The sequence below is a fragment of the Numida meleagris genome, chromosome Z (assembly GCF_002078875.1).
Source record: "Numida meleagris isolate 19003 breed g44 Domestic line chromosome Z, NumMel1.0, whole genome shotgun sequence".
NCBI lineage: Eukaryota > Metazoa > Chordata > Aves > Galliformes > Numididae > Numida > Numida meleagris.
In genome coordinates this window covers 66,124,608-66,146,603 of record NC_034438.1, presented here as the reverse complement: position 1 = coordinate 66,146,603, position 21,996 = coordinate 66,124,608, and the positions used below count along the sequence as shown (strand labels likewise).

At 38.8% G+C, this 21,996-nt stretch overlaps 1 protein-coding gene across 3 annotated transcripts in view; it reads left to right on the top strand.

Annotated features, from left to right (window-relative positions):
* The window catches only part of SVEP1 (sushi, von Willebrand factor type A, EGF and pentraxin domain containing 1), a 131,992-nt gene that overhangs the window by 17,934 nt on the left and 92,062 nt on the right, over positions 1-21,996 (top strand). For all 3 annotated transcript variants that reach the window (XM_021380246.1, XM_021380247.1, XM_021380248.1), the window contains exons 2-3: positions 3,926-4,181; positions 5,309-5,485. In XM_021380246.1, the coding sequence (XP_021235921.1) occupies positions 3,926-4,181; positions 5,309-5,485 (433 nt within the window). The remainder of the gene's footprint in view (positions 1-3,925; positions 4,182-5,308; positions 5,486-21,996) is intronic.

The following is a 21,996-nucleotide window of genomic DNA, read 5'->3' as shown; positions in this document are numbered from 1 at the left end:
AAGACACAGCGGGTTTGTGTACTTTTCACAGCAGTTTCTGGAGGCAGTCTAGTTTTGTGGAGCAGAGATTCTTGCTAATTTACTGATAAAAAAATTAAATGGTCCTTTCTGACATGTGTGTTACTTTGGCTAGACTTCTAAGAGTCCGGCAACTAGATTGCTTATTGACCATGCTGACATGTCCCTGAATTTGTGGTAAGTATGGAGATTTGGTTGCTACCTATTATGAGAATGACTTGATGAAGAAGGAAAGCCATATGTAATCCTGGCCACTACTTTCATATGCAGTTTGTGCAGCTTTGTTCTATGCACAGAGGGATACTGTGCTGAAAGGTTTTTGATGAAATTGCGAAGACAGGTCCTGCCAAAATGAAGCTTTTTTCCCTCTTTAATACATGTTCTGACATAATCATTAGTTGAAGTGATATTCTGCTAGAGCAAGCTGCATACAGGTAGGATCTTCCAAGAATTGCACTGGAAGTCTCCAGAATGTCTCTTAGCCCTCTGCAATTTGTGTTTTTTAACTCAGTTCCACCACTTTCAGATCATGGAGTGTTTTGTTTTTTTTCCCATGGTGTGGTAGAAGCTACCTTTTTATCATGTGACTTGCAGATTGAAAATTCATTCTGCTCAGAGACACTACGGTTGCAAAAAACAAGTAAATGCAGTTGGAACATATGTTTTTCTTCATCATGTTTTCAAAAATAAAAGCCATTTATACTGAAACAAACATTGTACTTGAGACAAACATCCTGGGAGGAAAATTTCAGCCTGAATATTTAACAGATTGATAGAAGCTTAAGTTGCTTACATTCTAGTTTAAAATAGCACAACTAATAATAAAAAGGTTAACTATATGTGTTAACTTATAAATAACATTCTCCACCTACAATGCTGCTTATTTTAGAGCATCTATTTCAAAACACATAGTGACATGAGGCATTTGTATTTCTTCTTACTATTTAGCCTTATGTTGTCTTTTCCTCGATCTTTATCTTCCTGATTCTTTTCATTCTGGTTTTTCACTTATGACTTAAACAACATGGAGAACAGTGGATTTGGTTTGCAAAGGATTTTGTCTGGAAGAGAATTTGGCTTCATTTCCCCTAGATTTTGCATGCAACCAGTAATAGAATGGAGCCCAGCTGCAGCATTTTCTAGGCAGTGTTTCAGACCACAGTGCCAATGGTTTCTGCTTTGATTTATGGTACATGTTGTTATTCTGTCTTTGAAATCCACCTGAAATCAAGGAATTGCCAAATGAAAATCAAGCTGTTCTGAAATTCGGCCTGGCTTAGTGATAAAGATTGTAAAATCTCTGCAGGTTGTTTGGACTGGCCTAGCTGATCTAAAATCCAGACAGGTTTTATTTTATAAGTCTGACTTTAAGAATTTGTTATGAATCTTAACTCAGTTCATGCCCCCTTTTGGAATTTGTAAGAGTTGCTTAAATACACTTACTACTCATCATAAATGATGACATGATTTTTGGAATCTACTATCAGTATCATAGGAAGGTCTATCAGATGTGGTGTGTTTTACTGATCATAGAACGGTACAGTCTTACTGAAACTAGTAATATACATGCTACCAAGTTGAAAATCTTTTCTCTGTAATTTTACATTCACAGAGAAAGGAGAAAATACACCTTTGGAATCACATACTTAATGGCCACAGACATTCACCAAGAGGAGATCAGTGATGGTCCCATATTTACTTACTCTCTGGGAGTCTGTGGCTGACTACAAGACTGCTATCTCCATAGGGTGATTTCTGGTTCATAGCATATTAGCATAGCATTTTTGAAGGTGCTCTGCATGTCATCGAAAAATAAACACAATAGGTGAGTAATTACCATTAGTGCAGTCTCAGACTGAAAGGATGAATTGAGCTGGAATCTATGGGGCATGTCCTCACTCAGGCACTACTGAGTATTGTCACAGTCCTTTGTACGAAGTATTAGAAGGAATGGTCCTTATATCTGTACATAGCAACGGGGTGACATGGACTACTGGCAGTTTTTGAGGCCATGAGGGACAGGCGAAAATCATACTGGCAAACTATGGTGAGAGAGAAAGAGACAATGCAGCAGAGACAAGTAGAGTTATGCTGGGGTCAAAATAACCAACAATCTAATGGCTTGTTGTGGAAAGACTAGCAATAAATCAGAAGTGGACCTTAGAGTTTAGTGGATCAAAACATAAGATGACATTAAAATAGGCATTTATTACCTCATGCTAGAAGGCAAAACAAAAATATTCCACCAACGGAAAAGCAGTCACCCTTATTGGAGGTACAGATGGAAGGATTTTGGTCTTTTAGGAGCAAGCAGCTTGCACAGTATAAAGCAAAGTGAGTATTTTTTTAGTCACATTTGTTTCTCTTCGTTTAACAGGTTAGCTTGTGAACCTTTGATTTAATGTTCAACTCCTGAATATATGATGCTATAGGAAACTCTAGTGATTATTGTCACTTTGAAGGTTTTATCAGTAAAATTATGATTTCTTCAGACTCAAGTTTCCTAGTGCAGTTAGGTTGGCAGTGAAGATTCAGAACCTTAAAGAGCATGCTGAGGGTGCATTTAGGGAAGCAACCTACCTTGTAGATGGTCATTCTTTTGCAGTAGATACACCAGAATTCTTTTCATTTGTTAATTATTAGCCTAACAGTGACTTACGAACTTGTTTATAGCCAGTCCTATGTTCTTGTCTGTTTCTGAAACTTCTCTACAAAGAGGGAGGCTTATGAAGCCTCATCAGGTATAGGTGTATTTTTGCATTCTAGGTCAGGTATCCAAGATGCTTTATTTTTAGGACTGTTGTTCCTATTGGTATCACTTTAATTTCTCCACCTTTTCTGTCTTACCCATGTATGTGTGTGCACATGCTCTGTGATGTGTTCTGTGTTGATGTTTCTACACTGTTAAATTGCTTGTGGGCTTACTGGGTATAAGTCACCCTTTTCTATCTGCTTTGTGTAAGAAGAGAATGACACAGTCACTGTTTTGTTTTCCAGAAATTCAGTGGATTTCAGTTTTTAGAAAAGGAAATGGTAGAGGGAAGGTGGGAATGAGTATGTATAGAGACAAAATTTCCAGTGGAAGCTTTAACCACTCACAGGTTGTTCAAGTGAAAAGTTTATGTTGTATGTAAGAGATCTTTTCAAGATCTATATATATGCTTTTGATCCATTCTTTGACTTTTGCTGATATGTTCATCCCTACAATATTTTTTTAATATGTCGGTGGCTTTTTTGAGCCAAATAACCCTTAATAAAAACAAAATTGTTTCTCTTAGTTATCCCTTATGAAGGGATTTGTCCATTGGCCACATACTGAAAGCCATGATAATGAGAATCTTTATGGTATGGTTTGAGTTTTTCTCTTCCCTGTATGGCAAAACTGGCAAGCTTGGAACCAAGTGGCTTTTGTGTGCCAAACAGAAAGATACTGACCAGCTTGCCAGCTGATATCCACGTCCCCCCCATCCACATCACTGCCATGGCACTGAGATGGCTGTCAGCATCTGAACTTTTGTCCTTTGGGTCTCACACTAGGTTTTCAGTATTTTGTCCATTCAAACTACAGACTGAACCAAATTGCTGAAAGACTGATCAGGATTGTTTTTGTCTGATGCATGGTTGACTTGACCAATCAATGTGAAAGTGTCTCATTTCAGATCATGTCATGATTTCGCAGTTGTGATAGGACAGACTTGGGCCATCTGAAGTGTGAGTCAGTGTTTAACATTGTCTAACCACAATCTCAACTTGTAGATGGTTTTTCTTTGCTATGGTGAGTAGTCTTGCAAAGACTAAAACTAGCTGCACAAGCCAAGTGAAAGGAGCTGAATTGTTAGGAAGGCAGTATTCAACTCAGCGGCTGCTAACACTTTCCTGAGGTGTGCCATTTCATTTTCTCTTCCAGCAAATACTGCGACATGCCCGCGGAAATTCCACAAAGGTGATATTTCTCATTACTGATGGATATTCCAATGGTGGAGACCCAAGACCCATTGCAGCATCCTTGCGTGAATTTGGAGTGGAGATCTTCACCTTCGGGATATGGCAAGGGAATATCCGAGAACTGAATGACATGGCTTCCCATCCAAAAGAAGATCACTGTTACCTTCTTCACAGTTTTACAGAGTTTGAAGCTCTGGCACGCAGGGCTCTTCATGAAGGTATTAACTTCAGAAGTCCTACAGAGAGCATAGGGCTAAATGTAAAGATCTCCGGTACTGTCTTGTAACTGCACTTCATGTAGTGTAGATTCCTTTGTTTTTTTCTGTTCTCCTCTAACTTTCAAATAGAGATGTTCATTCTTCAGGTAAAATGATGAACTATTAGTTTGACTAACTCACCATCAACGAAATGTGACCTAAATGCTCTTCACTGGTATATCTGTACTTCCATCCTACTCTTCATTTTGTCCAAGGAAGAACACACTATGGTCTTGGCCCAATGTAAGTTTTGTTTGACTAGATGAACCTTGTAGTTAGCTACATGATTGTCAAAAAGAGGCCCTCAGTACATACCTTACGGCTAGCCTTACTAGTTTTGGTGTTTTACATTCCAAAAAAAGCTAGCTTGTTGAGAAAAAGATTAGATTCCTATGTATAAAGGTAAACATGATCTGTTTCTATGGCCTTACATATTCAATAGCACTGGAAAGAGCAAGAGATGGAAAGAGTTTGAACTAACTTATATCCTTTTTGAAAATACTTTATTCTGAAAAGGCCTTTATGAAAAATGGAAGTTTAGCAAGTGAGAACACTAGTAGACCTTTGCATGAGAGCCAGTGCTGCTTGAATGAGACATGGCACATGTGTCAGACTAGCTGCTGTATTTATTTGCTGTATTGAATTTTAAAAAGAATGCTAGTTTTACATAAGTAGTGTGCTTTACTGCTGTTCTGTTTGTTCCAGTTAAAGTTCAATTGTTTTTTGTGAATGCAGGAAAGGAAAGATTTATTCTTTTTTATGTGACCAACTAGTTATGTATTCTGTGACCAAATACTCTTCTTATGCCACTGAGAGCATCCACCAGGACAGGCTATCTCAGCAGCTTCTGTATGGAGTGAGACTGTCTTCTGACTGTGTTAGAAAACTTGAGAATCTCTATACCACTGGTCTCAGCAGGCATTTTTCCAGAATAAGAACAGGTTTTTTTATATTGTGCAATGGTATATTTTATGCTGCCATCACTAGAGCTTAGAACTTTTGCAGAAACATTACACTAATTACATAACGTGATACTCTTAGGGAATTTGGGATTGGAGTTTTTAATTAATAAATTGGTATTATTTCAGACCTGCCTTCTGGTAGTTATATCCAAGAAGATATATCACACTGTTCATATCTCTGTGAGGCGAATGAGAACTGCTGCGACATCATGGCAAGCTGTAAATGTGGCACTCACACTGGCCAGTTTGAGTGCATCTGTGAAAAAGGATACTATGGGAAAGGACTACAGCATGAGTGCACAGGTGAGTCTTCTCTCTGTGCTTGGGTTTCTCTCTGTGCCCTGGGTATATAGCTAATCCAGTCTGGGGAGGTCTGTTTTTTTTTGAGTTAAGATTATGAACCTGAATCAGAATGCATTTGTAGCTTTTGGATAACTGTTTCTGGCTAAAGATGTAGAAGAGTTGTAGTTGTCAAACTCAACCACTATTTACCCTGAGCAGCAGCCAAAAGAGGTGCACAGAGAACACAAGAGTCGGGCAAATGTTCTGACATAGTAAAACACCCCTTAGAATGGTAAACAGCAGAAATTTGTGACTTCAGATTCACTGAATCTGAGATTGTATCTGCTGCATTTAGGAGCTCTTGGACATATTTTCAGGCATTAATTTTACTGATTACTTTCTGAACTTGCACAGGCTTTTCTTATTTGTAGAGGGGCTGACTATATGGATCTTTGCAGAACAAATCCTTAGTGAATGCTACAGTCAAGTAAACATCTTTTAACTCTCTCACATCAAAGCTTATTTGCTAAAGAGGAAGAAGGCATTTCGGTCACTAAATACAAATTTGTTATCACATTTTGCTAAGACCGTTCTTATTACTGCTTTTGGACCAGTCCTCTTAATAATATTCAAAGTCCACAGTTGACGTAAACCTGCAGTTTACTGGTCTTTACTGCATGTTAGAGTAAAAACTTGGAGGCAAAAAGCATAGAAGTCTGGCTCTCTGAATTCCCTGCAAAGTTGTTCATAGCAAAAATGAAAGGCTATATTACTAGACAGAGGACTGGATTTATTTATTTTTTTTATTAATAGATACAATTTCCTGGGGAAATGCAATGGAAAGCTGAGCCACTGGTCTTCAGTGGAGTTGTGTTTCAGCCCAGTGGCATACTAGATGTCTTTGTTTAATAAGAATATAGATAGACAAATAAATAACAGGTTTCAGTATGCAGTTTCCTTTTACGAGTGTTTATGAATTCGCTTGAAAGTCTTCATGCAATCAATATAAAATGATGAAATACATATTCACATAGTGCAGTGATTGTAAGTGAAGGGAAGCTTGGTTTATAGGAACATATATGCAGGTTTTCTCCAGCTGTTGATTTTTATGGGACAAAAATGTCAAAACTCAATATACCTCAACTCTATTATATTTGTTCATGAACTGGATAGAAGGAATAAAGTAATTCTCAACTAGGAATGAAACACCATTCATAGCAGTCTTGCTTTTGTCCTCATAATCTCACTTGCACTCTTCATGCATCATCACTATTCTCATCAGATGTTTCCTCATGATATGCAAGCCATTTGTTGGATCGATGGATCGTGGTTGTATAGCTGTTTATGAGGGCTGTGCTGGTTTGTTGAATGCAGTTTTTTTTGCGTGTAGAGCATCTATTGATGTAACTAGCAGGAGTTGCTAGATCTGCTTAAAGGATAGTCACAGACAGGTTTGTGACTAGGAGCTGAAAAATGCCTTCAGGGGATGGTTTAATGGAGACTGCAATGGCTGTTTTTCTGCACTAAGAGTAATAAAACAATACAATAGGGGAATCAAGATTATACCTAAGCACAAAGGTATTGTCTGCCACCAATGCAAGAAAGAAATGAGATACTACAGTGTTTGCACTGGGAAGTTTATGAGTTATGTTATGCTCTTTGTTGATTATCACAACTTGAGATAGTTTACCTTGTGGCTTTGGGGCATCTTTCCTTTGATTTGTATTAAAAGAGAAGTAAGTAAATATGCAGGACTTGATAGGGTTTTGATTGAAAGATGCATAGAGGGATGTAGTGGGGTCATTGAGGCATTGGATCGGAATGTTATTTTATGTCAGTGGCAGAGCTTCCTTGTGTCCTCACTTAACTCTTAGCGAAAATACAGTATTGCATTTTGTTTATTTCCAGATGTTACTCAATTTTTTTTTAACAAATTAAAATTTTCATCTTTATTTTTCTTCTGGAATACTAGTCAATTTCCTTCACCTCGGTTTGAATGACCTAGTGACCTACTGAACAACATAAACTCATAATTTCTGTCTCTATCAATAGTCTGTATTATTAAAAAATATTTTGAGCTATTCTTGAAGATAGAGGTACTGACATTTTAGAGTTAATGCTACTTTTCCTGTACGAAAGGAACTTCTGATTGTTTGAGCTTATCTTTTGAGTGTCATCAGAAATGTTAAAAAGTCTAACTTCTTCGAGTATTTGACAACTGCAGAGGAAAGTTTCACTTCGACATAATCATCAGTTGTTTGTAAAGTGAGTTTTAAAAAGGAGTTGATAGTAGATACACCACAAATAAACTGATGATTGCAGCCATGTGCTGTATATGTGAAGGTAATGAGAGATGCATACATATATTTTAGGGAGAATTTGATCTGAATAACTGTTAGGCAGAATTTCACCTGAATAACTGTTCAAGCCTGTAGTTTTAAATGTGTCTGCTGTGTTCAACTGGAATCATAGAATTACAGAATCATTGAGATTAGAAAAGACCTCTAAGATCATCTAGTCCTACTGTCTACTTACCGCCAGTATTGCCCATTAAACCATGTTCCTTAGTATCACATCTACATGTTTCTTGAACACCTCTAGGGATGGTGACTCAACCACCTCCCTTGTCAGCCTGTTCCTTCCAGTGCCTGACCACTCTTTTAGAGAAGAATTTTTTCCTAATGTTCAACCTGAATCTCCCCTGCTGCATTCCCCCTCATCTTATCGCTGTTACCAGAGAGAAGAGGCCAAGTCCCGCCTTGCCACAGGAGTTGTAGAGTGCAGGAAGGTCTCCTCTGAGCATCTTCTTCTGCAGACTAAACAATCCCAGTTCCCTCAGCCGCTCCTCACAAAACTTGTGCTCCAGACCCCTCACCATTTTCATGGCCCTCCTCTGTACACATTGTAGGGCCTTGATGTCTTTCTTATAGTAAGGGGCCCAAAACTTAACACTGTATTTGAGATGCAGCCTCGCCAGAGCTGAGTACAGCTCATCTTTGAGGCAGAAACACAAAGCAACATGTTCTGTAAAGGGAAAAGAACATATTTTGAAATCTTCTATTCTGAAAAGGATTCCAGCTCATTTTTTTTTAACATTTCCCAGCTGAGGATTGCTGTGGATTTGTAAGGGAGAAGGAATCTTAAGAATGCCTCTTAAATTTTCTTCACTATGTAGTGTGCAGGAGGACTCCTGGAGACTTTACATTGACAGAGCATATTTTAATTGGACTGCTTTTAGCTTTTGATTGGTTAATCATGCAGATACCATACTAGCCTCTGTCTACTTAATGCAGTGAGGACTTTTAAGGATTTTTCATTAGTGTAGGAAATTGTTCTCCTTCTGCAATCTGTTCCTTTTGGTATTTTGGTTATTTTCTGTTGTTATTTTCTCTATGCCCTTGTGCTTTTGCCTCTTGCCACTTCATAGTTGTTTATGGTTTTAAATGTGAGACACCAAGATAACTGTCTACAAGTCATGACAGTATTGTCTTTCCTGATTACCTGAGAACACCCTCTAGAAATCTTCCATACAGTAAAATAGGAGCCACTTGTTTTGTGCTGTAGAGCAGAAATTGGCTTCAGTGTATCCCTCCTGTTCTTTGTAATATTGTTGATCATGTGCCACAGAAAGTAGAACAGACTGACCCTTCTCTACTTTATAAGAAAAAAGACAGAAGCCTTTTGGCGCACATAAGGAACCTCATACAGCCAGGGATATCTGTGACAATTAAGAGAAAAGAAGGGAGGAAGAGGAAGAACAGGGGCAGTATCAAAAGCAGTCCCAGTTATTGTAGAGTATATAAATACCTTTTCTTCATTATGCCATCACTTTTTTTTTTCTGGCCTTCATTACAAAAGTTTCAAGCTAGATACAGCCAAACAATGGTACTGAGGTCAGCAAAAATAAATCTGTGACTTCCACTGTCTAAGGTGTTTTTTTCCATTCCATCAATAAGAGGGTGAGCTATTAAAGGCATCTGCTTTTTCCATGGAAAGCTAGATCAAATGTCCAGATCTTCATTTGCATCTTGTCTATCTTAGGGAGGTAAGTAGTATGTCTTTTCCACAGCCTTTTTCCACAATTTTTTTTTCAGCAAGTCTCTCCAAAGAAAGAGGTTCTTTTTTTTGTGGCAAGTGGGATGTTGGATTGGATGACCTTGTAGAGTTGTGATGGGACAACTAAAACCCATGATGCTTATCTCGTTTTTTACCTCCTAATTAGAACCACAGTTATGGGGAAAGATTCCTTTCATCAAACACATGGACCCAATTTTTGCAACACAGAGTATCCATGAAGACGACGTACAGTTGGCAGGGCAGAACAATTAATTGAAGTACTTACGGTCTTTGCTAGTTACTCCATCTTGTTTATTTTTGATCTTTTGAATACAGAAATCTTTTGATTTTTGAATACTTGTGTATAATTACTGAAATGTAGAATTTCATTGCATGTATAAATGTTCAGTAGGTTGCCAAAGCTTTGCAGTTTTCATGAGTACGTAGCGGTATCAGTTACCATTGGCATAGCCACCAGGCCAACGGTTTTGCCTACATAACAGTACATCGATTAGACCTGTGAAGAGCCTTTCCAGTGAAGTGTGAAGTCATGTGAACACCAAACATATTCTCTGAAAAGAGTGAAAATTTTGAAGGAACGTAATTCCAGCAAGGCAGGGGGTAGGGGATTATATTTTGCGTTTTATGGTTTCTTGGATTTTGGACCCAGTTTTCATCTGAGCTTTTTTCCCCGTGAGATGTCCAGGATTTTTTCTTTTGAGAATGCAAAGCAAAATCTGACTATCATGAGTTGGACAGCTTCCTAGGTTAAAAAGAAAAAAAAAAGTTTTGTGTTTAATGTATTGCTAGCAGTGCTCTACTTAGTGAGACAGGAAGATCTGTAATTCCAGTGGTGACTGGAGTGGCCTAGTCACAGCAAAACATGTGTTCTGCTACGGTGCATCCTTCTTTTCCACAGGTGCTTCTACCTGCATGAAAGCTGGGTCTCCATACACCTTTTTGAGAAGTGGATCTTTAGCTACTTGGTAGGAGGTCCTGGCTGGCTGAAGTTTTGTCAACTGTTTTGAATTTGTCACACTGTGTTTGGAAACTTTCTTTAAGATTACAAGATCTTTCCAAATGATTAGGCATCTGTACTCAGCGTCACAACAGACGTACATAGTATGTTCAACATGTATACAACATACACACTTGAATGTGTAACTATCATGGGATCTGGAGGAGAATCACTAGCAGCACTCTGAGATACTGCTTGGTAATTGACAGTGTAAGAGAAAAGGGAGTCGGAAAAGGAGTGTGAAGAGAAGATTATAGGATATGTCTCTAGCCACATTAAAGTATCAGGCTGAATTTGCCTGTTGAATTTGAAAGGCTGGCTTGGTTCACAGAACTGTAGATTTTATGGGTCTTAGAATTTAGTTTCTTATGTCTCGTAAGGCAGTGCCATTTCATGCTTGCGTGCATTGAATCTATATCTTAAAGCAGGGTAAGATTTTGTTCTGGTTTCTTTTCTGTCCTTTGTTTTTAATTTCTAAATCAGAAAAAATTCTCTTCAGTTCTAGCTTAGCTCTCACTGAAAGGCGGCTTCTGCTGCCTTCTTCAGACATACTGAAGAAGGAATATCTCATTAAGGAAAATGCCAAATGGTTGCTGTTGTGTTTCCTTGTGCCATACAAGCCTTCAAATCTTGATACACAAAAAGCAAAAAAAGCGAATAAACATTTTAGACTAGATAAACTGGAAAAACTGGGATTACAGCTGGATAAGGAAGTTGAGACGTACATGCCTAATGAAGCATTAATTAATGTTTACAAAATCTGGACAGTTTGGAAAGAATTGGCGCGAGACTTACCTAGAAACAGAACAGCTTGCCTGACGAGTCCTTTCTCCTAGTGTAACAGCTGTCTACTAGGAATACGCTCCTTTAATTATTGCATTGCAATTATGATACCCTTTCTGTCACCCATGGGAGATGAGATACTTTCTTGTATGTTAGTCTTTGACTTGTAATCTATTCATTTTAAAAAAATGATTCTCCCAGTGGAGCCTTATGTTATAGTCTCTTTAGTGGCTTTTTGCCTTTTAAAATACACAGGGGATCTATCATCTATCATCTATATTCATCTATCATGAATATACTGTGTTAACATCTGTCATGAAAGGAGAAGAGAAAACAAGAAGGCAGCAACCTAAACCAAGGAAAAGATGCAAAATACCAATGACTAAGTAACAGTAAATTGATGTTTAATTAATACTGGCAAAACCATTCCTCACTGTCATTCTGTATACTTTTTCTTATAAATCTTGTTTGGCTCCTTACGAATTACAGTTTGAGCATAACATCATGATGGATAGGTACAAAAGAAATGTAAGTGAGTTTGTTTTTCTAGTGAAGGTATCATAACACCGTGATGGGTAAGTACAGAAGAAATCTAAATGGATGTGGTTGTGTCGTGTGTATGCTGAAAGGTAAGTGGATGAGAAATGCGGATTAGGAAATGACAAGTACTATCAGTAATGGTGTGGAAGTTTAGTCTAAAGTCAGTTTTCTTCAAAAAATGTTTACGACCATATAAATGAATGTAAAAACACTCATAATTATTGTTCACATAAAAGCTAAAAAAAAATTGCCTTAATATATATTTTGTTTGGAAAATAAAACTTCTGGAAGCACGTAGTTCTGTTCTTCCAGATTTTTTACACTGAAATCCACTTTCTCAAAAATTTGGCTCCGGTAGCACAGTTTCCTGCTTGCTTTTGGAGTTTCAGATACAGATTCTCCTGTTTGTGATGGTAGGAAGAAAAGCAAAGAGTGAATAAAATAGAATGTGGATATTCTAAGATGTCTCAAAATGGAGCACAGAATAGAGGTACGTTCTTTTTAGTTAATTAAAAATCATAATGCCAGTAAAATCCTCATAGAATCCATGAGAAACACCTCAAGGTGTTTCTTTTTGTAGGAAATGACAAAGATGAAAAGTTCCTAGTGTCTAGTTTTGCTTGCATTTTAAGTGGTTTCCAGCACCAGCTAGTTTGTGTGCCGTGCACCCTGTACAGCCTGCTTGATGAAGGTTGGACATTTCTGGTAGAGGAAGGTGCTTTTGCTGAGTTTACTTCTCAAAGCCTTGTAGCCTTGTAATTGCAGGGTGATGTAGAAAATGTTCATAAAGCACAGTGCATATGAAGTCATAACAGGTTTGCTCAATTACTGAATTGTTTTTTATAGCAACATAAAACCTCTCATCTGCTTTCCCTATGCATTTGAAAAGAAACAGTAGGAAAACCATTTTTTTAAAGTAAAAAATGTATAAATAAAAGTAGGGAGGGAATGATGAGGTTGAGATTTTATTTCTTTCATTGGGGATCTAATTATTCACAGCTGAGATGGGTCAGATCATACTTGCCTGGGCTTTTCCTTTAATTTGGTGGAAGATTGCTCTTCTTTTTAAGGTATGTGAGCCTCATCGTTTCCAAAATTGAATTTTAATCTATCTTAAATCCTTCAGAAAAACTCTTTAAGTCAGACACTGGGCTTTTTAAACCATTGCAGAAATGTGAGAATGTTGACATCTTACCAATGACTTTGACAACTGTAAAAATAGAACTTTTATTGATCAATTTGCTACAAGCTTTCTCAGTGAAAAAAATAACCTGTGCAGCTACTGGTGTTTTATAGCCATATTCAGAGATTTTATAAGACCATGGAAGTGAATAGGAGTATTACCAGTAATGTTAATGAAGCTTGGATCAAGTCCTTAGAGCTGAGTGACTCATTTTTCTCTCTTCCCCAGGCCTTATGTACCAATTTGTATGCATCTTGTGTTCCAAAAGTAAAATGGTTATGTAACATAATAGCTAGCATAGACAATGGTGTTTCATTGGTAAGGAATTCGTATAATTCTACAATATTTAGCTTGTTTCCGTTGCATTTAAAATTGAACTGTAGCAGGGAAACAAAACTAAAAATAACCAAAACCCACAAACAGTAAATTTTTCTCTGTATACCTGCACAATTTCTGAGGGAATTCTTTAAAAGCAAAGTTGTAGGGTAAAGTTGAAGACCCTCTACAGACCAGAAAAAAAAACAGAGGTGTAATTTTTAGGTTTGCACACGGTATTATAAATCTATCGTCCTGTCCCAATGTTTGTCATCTGAAGCTTTAGAAAAAAACTTTCAGTACCAAAACAGACATAGGTGTGAGAGAAAACTGGGAACTGAAGCACAATTTACCCTTTTTTTCTCTTCTCTTGGAAATGTCTTGTCCTGGTCACCTTGGAGTGTCAGGCAAATAAAGCCTCTGGCCAAAGTTCATATGTGCAATTAGAGGAGAAAAAGCTGCCATCTGGAGGCTTGAAAGATGCAGAAGCCACGCTCTGAATAGAAATAGACACTGACATAGAAATGAAGTCCAGCTTTCTGTGCTGACCTGACTTGGGCTGCTTCTGGAGTGCCCGAGCTGTCCTCTGGCCACAGTATAGCCATTGCAGGTGGCCATTTCAACAAAGGCTGCAAGTGTAAATACAGCACAGGTAGTTTTGGCTTTTTGTGAACTGACTGTAGAAGTTTTCATCTTAAGCCTGAACATGGCCTTCAGTCCATAGGCAGGATAAAAAGCAGGCTGTCTTACCTCCAGTGTGATTTTACGCGGTTGGAGTTTTTATGATGAGAAAACATCCTTCTCCAGCTGTACAGTCCTAGGTTAAATGATGGTTTGCAAACTTTGTGTTGACCACCTTTAATTGCCTGAAAAATTCATCAGTCTCCATATTTTGACACAGTTTAGGCACATACAGTTCTAGCGTAGGCATTCGATAAGCCTCTGGCTTGTCTTCTAGATTTGAGAATCACCTCTAAGCAGAGTTAGGACTCGCACCATGCCAGGCATTTAATTATTGGAATAATTAAAAGGTCTTCACTGCAACATTATTCTGTTACTCATACGGATTACATGGTGTCATCTTGCCTTAAACACCTTTTCAGAAACACATAGCCAAGATGTTTTCATAGGCGCAAATACATGCACACGTATTGCTGAACTTGCGCCAGTCTTGCAGATGGAAAGCAGATACTTTAGCATTCTGTGAGCCTTTAAGTAGCTTTCATTGCAGAAGAAAAAATGAAAATTCCTGAAAGAGTGCAGAAGAGATAGAGGAAGATGGCAGTATGGAGCAAAGATTGTTCATTGTTGAAGTGAGGAGAGGGATGAAAAAACTTTGAATTTGATTACCTATTTTGTGCCTAGTGTCTCCCAGCTTTAAGTACTTAAAACATTCCCAGGGCTTAATTTGTGCTATAGTTAGCACATAAGGTTTAGTCTTTATTTTTATGCCTGTGAAGTTGTGACAAGGTGTTGGAATTCCTAACGTCATTAAGTTGCTCTCAAAGCTTTGTCAAAGCTGATTCACTTAACCAAACTGGAGCATGGCTCGTAATGTGACAAAATCAGGCACTCAGTGTGTCTCTGCATCTGAAATTGGATGAATTGTACGTGGTTCATTCATCACTCAGTCAAAAGGTGATACAGACCTTTCTCCTGCTACCTTTTCTCTGACTCCCACCCGTGTAAGAGAGGAAATGCAGCAGCAAGAAGGAACAGATTGGCTTTCCTCTTACCTCTTCTGTACTCTGTTTTCTGGAGCTATGCTTTGGACTTCTTCCCATTGTGCCCATTCTCTGTTTCTTCAGACATGGGAGTGCAGAAGTACATCACACTCCAACAAAGACAATGAGCAGCAAGGAGAGTGTGCTGCAAAAAAGACCAGGATGAAAAGGGGATTAAAACCCACTTGACATGGAGTAGGGTTAGGGCAGGCAGGTTGCAGACATGTTATAAGGTTAATCTGTCAGATACTCAGCAGTTGGAATGAATGGGAACAGTTTAATTAGCTGCCTTGTAAGCATCCTTGTTTTCTTCTGTCACCCTAAAATCTACTGCAGATGGCCCAACCTTCTCACCCAGAAGCAGTGCAGACTGTATGGAGGAGTGTGGTGAGGTCTTTTGGGATTGAGAAAGCAACAACACAGATCGGTTTCATCAAACAGGAAATTGATTTCTCCTGGTTTTGTTGGTGTTTTGCTGAATGCAGAGATCAGGACGCTCCACAAAAATGGGAGCCTCTTCAGGCCAAAACCTTAGGGTTTCATTTGTTACCATGCAAAACAAAGCCGGACCAGCAACGCGTACTTCCAGTGCAGATGTTTTAGCTAGTCTCACATCTGAAGGTAGTGGGAGCAGTTCATTTTTATCTACCCAATCTGCTTTTTTTTCTTTCAAATTAAAAAGTGTTTTCCTCTGTTATTTTCATCCACAAGAATGGGAAGAATGAATGGATATTTTAATGGTGGGAAGCTGAGGAAGATTTAATTTTACAGAAGTTGGTATAATATAGTTAGCTGTATAATCTAATTGTGTTCTTGTGGTTTAGTGAAACTGGCAGGTTTGAAAGACAAAACAACATCATTAAGTACTACATTGTGGTCTTACATTATGAATAGCAAAATCTCCATCTGTGTAGGTGTATGCAGCTGTACTGATCTTATGCAAAGCTGAATGCTTTTGTGACAACTAAGATCTGGCTCCTTCTCCTGGCTATGAGGCAAATCTGCTAGTTTTATTGTTTTGTTGTTTTTTCTTTTTTCCGTGAGAACAAAAGAAACACTCTGAGGAAAGCTAAAAAATAAGTGAATCTGAAACCCATAAAGTTCAAGCAAAGGGTGTTCCCTTATAAATGCCATAGTAAACACCCATACAAAGCTTCCATCTCCTTGTGGTGTGTGGTTTGTTTCTCAAAGAATGCCAGCAGATAAAGTACAAGAAGTTTCCTACGTTGTGGCTGTTAATTCTGCATGTTCTCTTTTTCACAGAGATTGTTGTTACTAGTTCCAGTCTGTTTGCTGGCTAGAGCTGAACGGAATAGTTGATAGCATAACACTGCTGTTCATGAATTCAGGCTTCCCTTCAGATCTGTTTTTTATGGTTTTATGACAGAAGAGAGCTTATTACGTTCTGACTCCCCCAGAAATATTCTTGTCTGGAAATGCACACAGGTGGTATTAAAACCTGTATCTAGGGAGAGACAGGAAAAGTCAGTATTATAGTGGATCATAAAAACACCTAGATCTACATGGACTGGGGACACCCTTAAGTAGCATTAATTTGAAGGAATATATTTATATTCTGAGTTTAATGTCTGTGTAAAAACCCTGGGAGCTTTGGAGGAAAGTGTTGGCCTCTTCCTATGTTTTCTCTACCTGTCCCACATTTCATGCTTTGCCCCTCTGCTGGCTGCGAAACATCCTCTGAAACATGCATAGGCCTAGGAACTTCAGCCTGTTAAAATCTGCTGCAATAACTTTAACGCCATAGAAGACAAGCCCAGAGCATGTTATTGTAGAGGATCCTTTATATCCAGCAGACAACTAGTTTAAACCTTCTGCACCTTTTTGGCCTCTGTGACACGGTGATGCCTTTGTCCTCAAGTCAGAGAATATGGAAGAGGGGTTTGCCTACAAGAATATGAAGTGCTACTGAAGTTTCTTTTCTGAGTTACGCAGTTCACAGAACAAGAGAGTGGGAGGCTGGGTAGCCTTATTCTGAGAAGTCTTGAAGTCAGCATAGAACCTAAGGAAAATTTGCTAAACGTCATGGTTATTCATCAAAACTGCTACATGTAGTTGAGTGGGTGTTTCTTTTGGACTTCCATTAATACCTCATGGAGTCTTTGACTCGTATACCTAAAAATGCTTTGGCCCTCTAGTCCCATTTATTTTGTCAGTTTGGTAAAGAATATTGCCTTCTGAAATGCAAATATTTTATTTCCTTCTTTTCAGAATCTAAGCTGTTGCCCAGTGTAGTGAGGAACAAGTTATGCAGTTGTTTCCAATCCCTTTCTCTTCAGCTTTTATGTTGTTGAGTTGCAGAGAAATAAAACTCTCATGTACAATTTTACTCTCAATTATTGCTGAATAGGAATTCAAGATACACAGCCTTGCAAAATACAACAGCATTTTAAAAACAAAGTGCTTCTGTGAGTATCCATATTTTTCCCAGTTGGCCAAAGACACTTGACAGAGCTCCCCCCCTTGCAGTGCAGGTGTGGTGGCTATGTCATGGCACAGAGTACACGAGGGCAAAGACACTTGGTATTCATTAGTGTCTGGATTTTAGCAATACGAGCAGCCATGTTCCTGTTCACACAAAGCTTTCTGAAGTGAGTAGCCCTCTTTGAGCCCACAGTTCAAACCCATGAGAACAGAAGTAAAGTGACCACGAGAAGTCTGACTGGGGGAGAGCATACCAGCCTCAGACAGTGAGGTATATTACGTAGTTGAGGGTTACCTTGATTCCTGTCTATTTCAGTACATGGAAGTGATGCTCTTTTCCGTTCTTATCCCCAGTAATGGCAGTCTAAGCCTGGGTACCACTAGCGTTTTCCTGGAAGCAGTAGTGGGTATTCTGTGGCCCCAAGAACAGTTCGCATGGCCCTCAGTTCTAACCTAACATTTAGGTCTTGTGCTCATGCAAACTCCTGGATTTGCTGCTGTTTTCACTTACCCAATTACTTCACCAGCATGAGCAGTATTTCAGCAGCAGCCTTGACTGTTCCCTGTCATGGCAAGAAGGCATCTAGCACCCCAAGAATGTAAGGGCCCTCTTCCTGTCTTCTTGTCCCCCCAGTTACTACCTGTCCTTCAAGATGCACAAGATAGATGACAGCAGTTATGTATCTGGTTTTTGCCCCTGAGACTGAAATACGACATAGTGCTGAAGGTAGTAAGTCCAACGTCTGTGACTGTGGTACTTCACAAAGCTAACTGTAAGGTCTTATTCACCCTCACTGATGTTAGCAGTTGATTTATTCCCATTACTTTTAGAGTCACATTAGGGAGGATTCCTACATTGAAATAATGATTGCAGTGCCTCATGCATTCCAGAGCCTAAGAGGTGGTTTGTCATCTTTTGCTTGCATCTGTCAACTGTTTACATTCTGCAGAAGTGCAAGAAGTTAATGCAGAACACTGGGCTCAAACACACGGAAAACAGTAGGGTATTTGTAGACAGTATAAATTATTTTGTGAACTTAATTAGAATAAATTGCTGTTTAGAAGTAGATTTTCTATTTTTCTAACAGTGGTTTAAATTCTAAGTCTTATTTGTTCCATTAAGCAGCAGTTTATCATTCTTAACCGTTTTCTTTGCTTCAGGTTGCAGCTATGAACATGTTCATTCTCATTCTCCATTTCTGCAGGTATAGATAACCTTGTCTGTGGCTGAATAAAGCTCAATAAAGGGTGTGCATTAAGAATGGGAAAACCACAAGTGTGGTCCACCAGAAGTGTGGACCAGATCATTTTATTCTTAAAACATTCAGATGACCTTGCGGTCCTGAGCAAGTGATTCTGCATCTTTGAGGTGGTAAGAACACTCTTAAAACTGACAAGAAGCTGAAGAAGTACAACACAAAGCTCAATTTCACTTTCATGTACAGAGAGACTGAGCATCAGGCAGTTTGTGAAAGAATCTGTCTGCTCCCAGCTCCTTTTCTGACAGCAGCAGCAGGCTGTCAGGCTTTTACAATAGCTTTTGTGGTGTTAAAGCATACTTGGTTGTTAGGGCACAGGACAAAGTACTTAAAACACATTGGTTCAAATCTGAGGTGACCCTTCTGCTGCATCTGACTACTTCAACAAGAGTCAGATACATCCTTAAGGAAGAACTTTGTTTCTATCTTACAAAGAAACAAGAAGGGAGAGGGACATGGAAAACTGGGGGAAACAGAATGAGAAGACATCTCTTCTCTGAATACTTTCTGAGCAAGCATTAGCTAATGCTGAGCAGATTGATCTGGTTGTTCTCTCAGCACTCTTACATTCCACAAACAAAACTCTTTATTTTGATCTACATAGTTCAGATCATTTTAAAAGAATGCAGGGGGTCCTGTCAGTTTTCCTAAGAATTTTGTGTGAGGAATGGACAGTGGGATTTATGGTATTTTTCACAGTAAATCATGGGTGTCCATAATGATTCCAGGAATTTAGTAGAAACTCTGACATCAAGATTACTGCAGTTTACTGAACTCTACACAGGGATAGCTGGGGTAGTTTCACAATATGTGAAAAAATAATTGGCGAAAGCACCACTTTTTATTGTCTGATTATTGGCCTGAGCCATTGCTTGTGCTTCAGCTCTCTTAAGTTAACCAAAAACTGTCTGACTCTCACCCCAGGCTGCTAAGTAAATAAACATGGAATTAGTGACATATGTTCTCCATCTGCACAGTCATGTGCTGTATCTTCAGTGCTCAGAAATGTTACTTAATAGGAGTATAATCACTGTTGTTGAAAAGTATATTTAAATGATAAAAATAAAGGGATGTGGAAAACAGGCCAAATTTGGCACCTCACGCGGTAGTGACAGTTTATTGAAGGTCTGGCAGAAATGGCTTCACTTTCCTGTTTATAATAGCTTTTACTTGATGCATTCCCCATCTGTGATTCAGCAACTGGAGCTGTGCTGATCCGCAGAGAAAGGAGACAGAAATAGGTGTGTATCTTTTTCTTAGTGATCTTATGCACCGTCAACCACTGGAATTGGGTGCTGGAGGCAGCAGCAAATGTGGAACATTTCAGATTGGGCTAGTAAAACAATTCTGGACTCTACCAGATCCTGTTAATGTTTTGCCGGATTAAATCCACAGGTTTTGCGTGAATGAGGAGGAAACCTGAGGATGTGGTATCTCCAGCTCCTCCAGGGTCCCTCATACAGCTTGCTGCTCATAAGAAAGCCAGCTTGTGCATCCAGTTGGAACACAGAATTATTTTTTTAGTTACACTCTTAAGTCCCAAGAATATCTAAATATAAATCTGTCATTTTCTGAGCAAATGAACACTATGGAGAATGGATCTTTTAACCACCAAAGATGTTGTCTCTACAGAATCATACCAGTACTGTGAAACCTGGGTAAATTAACAGAGGGTGGAGTGAGTTTTCTCCCCACATCTGAATTGAATCCCACTCTGCAAATATTTCTTGGCTGTCCGTTTTTTTCCTTCCCGGCCCCAAACCCTGTCTGTCAACAAAAGCAAAAAGGAGAGTTGCTGGAACCATTTTACAATGGTTAGATCCAAGCCTAGGGAAAACTGAGCTTCCACTGCCTTCAGACCAGAGACTACATTTCTGAATCAGTTTTTTGGTCATCTGTGCATAGCACAAACTAATTTAAATATGTTTGTTTGTTTCCTTTAATGGAATTTGGTTTATTTCAGCCTCTTCATTTTTTTTTACAGATTTGTAAAAGGAAAAATGCATCTTCGTAACATGTACATTAAAATGGCAAAAAAGTGCACCAAGGACAGGATGGTGATGTTCCTTTCCAATGTTTATTCATTTAAATAGTAGGAAGCTATCCAGAGATCCAGGGCACTTGGAACACAAGTATTTACAGTAGCATGTGCTCACACATCAGCAATGATAAAGGTTACTGAGGAATGTGTGTCTGTGATTATGTGAAGACTGTGTCCAGAGAAGCCTGCTGTAGTAGTTCTGTTCTGAGCAAAGCATTTTCAAAACTGCTTTTATCTTTCCTTTTAAGTCTGATTGTATGCAGAGTTTTGGACACAGAGACTTCATTTGCACATAACTAATTTCATAAATAATCCTCATTTGCATGGTAAACTTTATGCAATCAAATATAACTTCTCAGTTAGACCTTTTAGCACTTCTGGGTTTGACTGTACAATTTTAACGTGGCATATGTTAGAAATATTTGAGGGCATGATGAAGTAAATCATTGTCCAAGCTCTGGAAGTCAAAAGTGCTTGGCATGGTCTGATACTCATACTTAGTAGCCGTGTTTGTATTTGCTTTTTGTGTGTCCTCCAAAAGCATCACCATGACTATTTTGATGTCTGTGCAAATGGCAAACCTGTAAGCACTGTCTGAAATGCCACTGAGATCTCAACCAAAAGAGCTTAATTTTACTACACAAATGTCATTTCTATGTGTAGTTAACCAGCAAAGTTCTGTGTTTCACCACTAGCTCTACCTTACCTTTGTGATCATAAGCTCCCAGTTTTGCTTCAGTAGATTGTAGTGTTCTGGCCCTTCACTAAATGCTGTCTTCTATGACTGCTAAATCAGAGCTGCCTCAGTTCAGGTAGTGTCACATGCTGGTGACTGCTACACACTCTCCCCAAGCCTACCCAGGGATGCTCAACAAAGTTGTGGCCCAGGGCCAGACCTCCCTGAGGAAGATCCTTGCAGACATCATGGCTTCTACAAGGTATGATGTAGCTTTTAAGCTTTTATTCTTCAACAGGGAGATTGTTCCTCCACACCATTTATGCTTAGGACACTGAGATGTGATGCTCACTCAACGATCTGCATTTCCTTTCGGGTAACTTTCCCGTTCTCTTGCCCTGTGGGAGTGTGTCCAAGATTCTCATTTTTATTGTGTACAGGTTACTTCTGCTAAGATCTAGAGCTAGGTCATTCCAAAGTTTCATTCTCAATGCT